Source organism: Rhineura floridana, chromosome 11, assembly GCF_030035675.1.
Source record: "Rhineura floridana isolate rRhiFlo1 chromosome 11, rRhiFlo1.hap2, whole genome shotgun sequence".
Classification (NCBI taxonomy): Eukaryota; Metazoa; Chordata; class Lepidosauria; order Squamata; family Rhineuridae; genus Rhineura; species Rhineura floridana.
The window spans coordinates 34,779,035-34,786,376 of record NC_084490.1 but is presented as its reverse complement, the minus strand read 5'-3'; the positions used below and the strand labels follow the sequence as shown (position 1 = coordinate 34,786,376).

The 7,342-nt window shown below is 42.5% G+C and overlaps 1 protein-coding gene across 1 annotated transcript; it reads right to left on the bottom strand.

Moving 5' to 3' along the window:
- Positions 1-1,127: 1,127 nt before the first annotated feature.
- LOC133367901 (olfactory receptor 5F1-like) lies at positions 1,128-2,075 on the bottom strand. Its single transcript, XM_061591987.1, has one exon. The coding sequence runs from the start codon at positions 2,070-2,072 to the stop codon at positions 1,128-1,130; it is 945 nt and encodes a 314-aa protein (XP_061447971.1). The 5' UTR covers positions 2,073-2,075.
- Positions 2,076-7,342: the final 5,267 nt, after the last annotated feature.

Here is a 7,342-nt window from a genome sequence, read left to right as displayed (position 1 = left end):
AGTGCATGACAGTAATCTAACTTGGAGGTTACCCGAGCATGGACAGCTGAAGCCAGGTTATCTCTGTCCAGATATGGGCATAGCTGGGCCACCAACCGAAGTTGGTAGAAGGCACTCCATGCCACCGAGGTTACTTGAGCCTCAAGTGACAGAGATGGTTCTAGGAGAATCCCCAAGCTACAAACCTGCTCCTTCAGGGGGAGTGCAACCCCATCCAGGACAGGTTGGACATCCACCATCCGGTCAGAAGAAACATCCACTAACAGCGTCTCAGTCTTGTCTGGATTGAGCCTCAGTTTATTAGCCCTCATCCAGTCCATTGTCGCAGCCAGGCACTGGTTCAGCACATTGACAGCCTCACCTGAAGAAGATGAAAAGGAGCAATAGAGCTGCATGTCATCAGCATACTGATGGCAACACACTCCAAAGTTCCGGATGACCGCACCCAATGGTTTTATGTAGATGTTGAACAGCGTGGAGGACAGAACTGACCACTTTGGAACCCGGTACTGGAGAGTCCAGGGTGCTGAGCAATGTTCCCCAAGCACCACCAAGTAGGAGCAGAACCACCACTATGCAGTTCCTCTCAGTCGCAACTCAGCCAGTCTTCCCAGAAGGATACCATGGTCGATGGTATCGAAAGCTGCTGAAAGATCAAGGAGAATCCACAGAGTCACACTCCCCCGTCTCTCGCAACAAAGGTCATCATGCAGGGCGACCAAGGCTTTTTCTGTACCAAAACCAGGCCTGAAACCCGACTGAAATGCCCAGAGTATTTCTCAGGCTTGAGAAAGAACATGATAAATCTAGTAAGGGACCTTAGACATAGGATACATTCAGGAAACACCTTTTTGTGGCAACCACAACATTACCTATGAAGAATTTCTGTGGCTCATGGTTTTCCCTTCAAAATACCAACCAGCAATAAAGAGGAAGGTTTTAGGATGCATTTGGAATTATTTTAAATGAAAAACTATTATGCATACAGATTTAAGAAAGCCTAAATTTTATGATCCACAATTGATTCCAAATCAACAGTCTATTTCTGCCAAACTTCATCCTGTTCTGTTCCTGCCCCTAACAACAATAGCAGCAGCTGCATTGTTGCTATAAAAGATCTTTGCAGATCAGACTGGAGGTCTCCGGAGCAACCTGCCTCTTCCAGTAATTGTCTTGAGTGCCTCTTTTACATCTTTGTTTCTCAGAGAATATATGAGTGGATTAATAACTGGGGTCACCACTGAATAAAGGAGAGAAACAAATTTGTCATTGTCTAGAGAGTAGTCTGAGCTGGGCCTTATATATGTGTAAATGACTGAAGAGAAGAAAAAACTGACTACAATGAGGTGAGAGGAACATGTGGAGAAAGCTTTCTTCTTTCCTTCATTGGAACGGATTCTGAAGATAGCTCTCAAGATAAAGCAGTAAGATGTAATTGTCAACCCACAGCCACAAATTCCCAAAATCACATCTGCCACAAAAGCCATCATCTCATTCAGGTGGGTGTCAGAGCATGAGAGCTTTAAAACTGGGGGAAGATCACAGAATAAATGATTGATGATGTTAGAATCGCAGAAGGACAGTTGCAGCACAAGTCCAGTATGAACAGCAGAATTGACCATCCCTGCAATCCACACTCCACTGGCTATGAGAATACACACTTCCTTCCTCATGATGACTGTGTACTGCAAAGGATGGCAGATAGCAGCATAACGGTCAAAAGCCATAAATGAGAGGAGAAAAAGCTCTGTTGACAAAGCCGATAGAAATAGATACATCTGTACCATGCAGCCATAAAAAGATATGTTCTTTCTGTGGGTCCAAAGTGTCTGGAGCAATTTTGGAGTTGTAACAGAGATGGAAAACACATTCACTAGGGACAAATTGATGAGCAGGAAGTACATGGGAGTGTGGAGTTTTCTGCAAGTACATATGGTAAAGATGAGGAGGAAGTTACCAGCTAAAGCAGTAGCATAGATGAGTGTGAATATCCCAAAGAGAAGTGTCTGTAATTCTGCAGAGCTAGTGAGACCGACCAGTGTAAACTCCATAGTAGCAGACTGGTTCTTCATTTCAATATGTCTGATGCTGGCGTCCTAAACAGACAGATTGTATCGAATTAAGTATCATAATTCATGGATAGTTCACACTTTTCTTTTTCACTCACTCTATTTCCTTCTCACCCTTTCTATCTGTAAAAAAAAAAAGTCTGACTTTCCCAGTCATTTGCAAGATTATCTGAAATCAGTCTGAAATGTCAGAAAATGTTGACTTTGATATACAATTCCATGCACAGTTAGTTAGAAATAAGTCCCATTGACATCAGATGTGCCCAAAACATGCAGGCTGATCCCCCCGAAGAAAAGACACATAGGTGTTCCCATTTAAGCAGGGACCCAGTGCCTGTCAAAAGAGCACCATGTTCAATCTTCTCTTACATTTGCCATTACTTGATGAGCATGAGTGCCACAAATGGTTTTAGTGAATGATCTAATGTTCACCCTGGTTTACATCATTTGTAGCTAAATGTGAGCATTTCTTGCGATAATAGATCATTTTTCCCAGTTTGGAAAGTCTCTGCGTTCACAGTGCTTCTCTATGAGCTGGTTAATTCACTGTATCTTACTGAAAATATAATGCTATGTGTGTGATTTAAAACAAACGAACAAAACAGGCATCTATATGGAAAACTGATCAGGTCCAGGATCCTCTGAATGTGTGTTATACAGCCACAATAGTAGCTGCATAGCCAGCATGGAGAATTCTCATTCCACAATGTTATAGTCAGCATGGATTTTTCACATTCCACCATGTTAAATTTAAAATACTCCCTGCCGTTCTGCTGCTTCCCATAACTGCATATCAAAACAAAACCTTACAATACTTGCTTAACAATACTCTACATTTTCATGGTGATACTCAAAACAGTAAGAGAGAATTGAGAGTTCAAAGTGTAAAAGAAGAGGGGGGGGGAAATCCAGACCCCTGTTGAACTTTTTCGACAGTTGTCTCATAATTTGATGAAATTAATTAAAAATCAGCCATGTTCACAGAGTACCTGTAATCCTATTAACGACCTTGCTCTATACTCTGACCTTCATCATCAGCAATTTAAATGTTAAAAATATGCATGGCTGATTTTTAATTAATTTAAGAAATTTAACATTAATGTCTATTGTAACATCAGGCATGCCCAGAAAGAAACATCAGTGTTCTAAAAGCCAGTCTCACACCTGTTTGGCTTGGCTAGTCAGGTGGCCACACTCACTTTAGACTTTGTTTCATATTAAATATTTATTTATTTATATATATTACATTTATATATTGCCCCATAGCCAAAGCTCTCTGGGCTGTTTACAACAATTAAAAACATTAAAAACAAATATACAAATTTTAAAACACAAAGAACAATTTAAAAATATATATTTTAAAAAAAAACAATTAAAAAAACATGCAAAATGCCTTGGAGAACAACAAAATCTTGACTTGGTGCCGAAAAGATAACAGTGTTGGCACCAGGCACACCTCGTCAAGAAGATCATTCCATAATTTGTGGGCCACCACTGTGAAGGCCCTCTCCCTTGTTGCCAGACTCCAAGCTTCCCTTGGCTTAGGTACCTGGAGGAGGGCCTTGGATGTTAAGCGTAGTGTATGGGTGGGTTCATGTGATCCCAAGTCATGTAAGGCTTTATAGGTTAAAACCAGCACCTTCAATCGCACTCGGAAACATCCAGGCAGCCATGGTTCCCTCAAAGAAACCTGGAAAGTGTAGTTTGTGAAAGATGCTGAGAGTCGTTCGGAGACTCCTGTTCCCCTGACAGAGCTTCAGTCACCAGAGTGGTTTAACAGTCAGCCCCTCTTCTGGGGACTGTGTATCTATGAGGGGAATAGGGCCTCTCTGAGCAACTCTCAGCACTAACTACACTTCCCAGGATTCTTTTGGGGAAGCCATGACTGTCTCACATGAACTAATGGTCTGGTGTGGATGTGGCCAGGGGCTGCTTTGGTTTAAATTTGGGTGGGAGACTACATGTGCCTGGTGTAGAATAAAAATGTGGGGGAAACCGTTTACAAGAATGATACCATTCACAATGTTTTCCTTTTAGAAGGGAAATGGACTTTCCCTCTGTCCACTGCCCACCCACTCAATCTCCTCCCTCTCCCCTCTGCCTTCCTCCCTATCCCTATCCATCCTCCCCATCTCTCCCCCTTCCCACACCTCCCCCCTCTGTGCCACTGCCTCAGATAAGTTTCACGTATCCTAAGCATGATTGTACAGGAGTATATCCCACTGAACTCAATAAGCATTCAAATGATTAAACTTGCCTGCCCCTCCTCTCTCCTTTCCACTCACTTTCCTTCCCATCCCCTTCCAATGCCCTCCCCTCCTTCCCCACCCTTCTTTCTTCCTTCTCATGTCCCCTCCCTTTCCTCCTCCTCCATGGTCAATTTTACCTATTAAATGTATGATTGCATGGGAGTGAATCCCAGAGAGCTCAATAAGCATGCAAATGATCAGACCCATCATTCTCCTCCCCTTCTCCTCTCCTTCCCCCTCTCTCCTTCCCCTCCTCTCCTTCCACTTTCATCTCCATTTCTCCTCCATTCTTCCTCCCCTCCGCTCTTACTTCTTTCTCCTTCCCTGCTCACTCCAGCCATCTCTCCATCTTCCTCCTCCCTCATGGTCAGTTTCACCTATCCTCAGCATGATTGCACGGAAGTAAATCCCACTGAACTCAATCAGCATGCAAATGATCTATCCATTCTTAGCAAACATGCACAGGAACCTATTTCTTACCTCCCAGATTAAAAAGCATAGAAATTCAGTAATAGGCAAAAAAACCTTGCAGTTTAACAACATACCTATAGCCAACAGATATTTATATCAAACTTTAAAAAGTAGGGAAATTGGGCAGCTATAGTGAATGCACCGGGGAGCAGGAGACCTGACCATTTGGGTTGGTCTTTCACAGTCCAATCCACTTGCTGTGTAGCTTGGAAGAATTTGGAAACATGCCTATGGAAACTGCCCAAACTTACCAGGAGATGCTTCAGCAATAGTCTTCTCATTTCAACCATTACAGTTGCAGCTGCAGTGATATATATTATATATATTATATATATTATAAGCTGGTATGAAAGAATTGGTCTCACTGTGATCCCTAATTTGTCCCACTGATTTCAATGGGAAGTAAATATAAATATATTAAGTCTGCATCCAGCCGAAGGACTTAGGTTCTTTTAAAAGTATGTAGAGTGGCTACCACAATATTAAGACCATTTTAGTAAAGTAGATCAAAAGGCTCTGTTCTCTCCCACTCCCCTATATGCACACAACGTTTATTAAGCAATCCTGGCTGTATCAGGGATAATGCTACCATGACACTAAAACGAGACTCTTTTTAGACAGACAGACAGACAGACAGACAGAGACAGAGACACACACACACAGAGAGAGAGAGAGAGAGAGAGGCAGGCAGGCAGGCAGGCAGGCACCCAGGAACACCCTGTACCCCATTTGACTGGTTCTCCATTGGAAAAAGTGTGAGACAGGGCTGTATTTTATCACCCTATTTGTTTAATCTTTATGCAGAAAATGTCATAAGGAAAGTGGGATTAGACCAAGATGAAGGAAGTATGAAAACTGGAGGAAGAAATATGAATAATTTAAGATATGCAGATACCATACTACTTGCAGAAACTAGTATTGATTTGAAACGAATGCTGATGAAAGTTAAAGAGGAAAGCACAAAAGCAGGGCTACAGCTGAACATCAAAAAGACTAAAGTAATGACAACAGAAGACATGCAATGCCTTGGAAAAGTAATCAGACCCCTGATTAAGGCTCTCCTATAATTGAATTATAAATGGTACATTGTAATTTCGTTCCTTATGGTATTTTATTTTGAAACACTGAAACTCAAAATCAATTATTGTCAGGTGACATTGGTTTTATGTTTGGAAATGTTTTAAAGAAACATAAAAAACTGAAACATGTTGCAGCAGATACTTAACTGGCACAGCCTTGCGTTGAACTATTTGGCCTAATATTGTTTTGTGAGTGTAGATAGATAGATAGATTCACCCCAGGTCCAGCTTCGATTCCAAGAAATTAACATAAGAAAGCTCATGGAAGGAATGTTTCCTATCTACTCCAGTCCCAGCAGCAGCCTGTACCCCATTTCACATTGTTCCATAACTCCCCTGACCATCTAAAGAGGCTTTTTGAGTTACATAAGTGACTATAGGCTGAGGAAGAAATATCTTAAGACCTTAGCCTATGTGTTCATGATGGTGAGGAGCAGCCAAGGCCTGTGGTTTTGTACTGATATTGAAAACTGAGATATACCATCTTAATTTCCATAACTACATTAGGAATGGTCAGCAGATAACATGCAGGCCATCGGAGGCCCCAAACTCAATCTTATACATATCTATCACAGTGTTGAAGACCTCTTCCATATGTTAATGAAATTATCGTAAGAACGTTGCCCACCATGTTAATAAGAGGGGGATTAACAAAGCATAACTATGATAAAAAAGAGATAACACATAATCCTTCAACCAGTGGTATATTGGTCCCAGGTCATGGGGGTTCTCCATCCCATTAGTTTTTTGAGAGATGGGCTGTGGGGAGTCCCTGTCCTTCGGCCTGCAAAGGAAGTGTCTGGTGGAGAATGCCACTGCTGTTTGCCACACTCGCTGGGCTGCAGGAGTTACTGGCAGGCAGGAAGCCCCTAAGGCGGGAGAAGACAAGTAGTAAGGAGAGAAGCTTTTGCTTGCACACCTAAGGAGTAGGAAGAGGCACCACTGTTATTGATGCTGCCTAGCATGGCATGAGTGAGCACTCGCCCCATTTGCTTCATGGTGTCACTCAGTCAATCAAGATGTGCCCTGCCAAGCAGCAACACCAACAATGCCGGTGCCTCTTCCTTCTCCTGAGGTTCAAAATGCAAGTGAAAGTATCCCTCCTTCCGACCCCTTCCTTGCTCCCTCAGAGGCCTGTCGCCCACCCACAACTCCTCCCTCCAGACCAGCGACAGTAGTAAGAGCAGCTGAAGCTGGCAGAAGGGGTATGCAGGGAAGGGGTCACGGTGATGGTTGTGCATTTGTCAGCATGCAGATCTACTCCGAAGTAAGTCCCCGTGAGTTCAGTAGGACTTGCTCTCAAGTAAGAGAATATACGATTGTAGCTGCAGGTATTCTTCTTAACCTATTTCAACATGCCTAGAGTTGAAAGTTTCTTATATATAAAATAGTTTTTAATAATATCAACCAAGAATTTGTCGAATTCTGTTTTAAAGCATCTTTAAGGTGCTCCAAGACTCTATGTTGATCCTGT

Bases quoted from the DNA above. Each gene is read 5' to 3' on its own strand.
- LOC133367901 (XM_061591987.1), bottom strand. From the start codon at position 2,072: ATGAAGAACCAGTCTGCTACTATGGAGTTTACACTGGTCGGTCTCACT.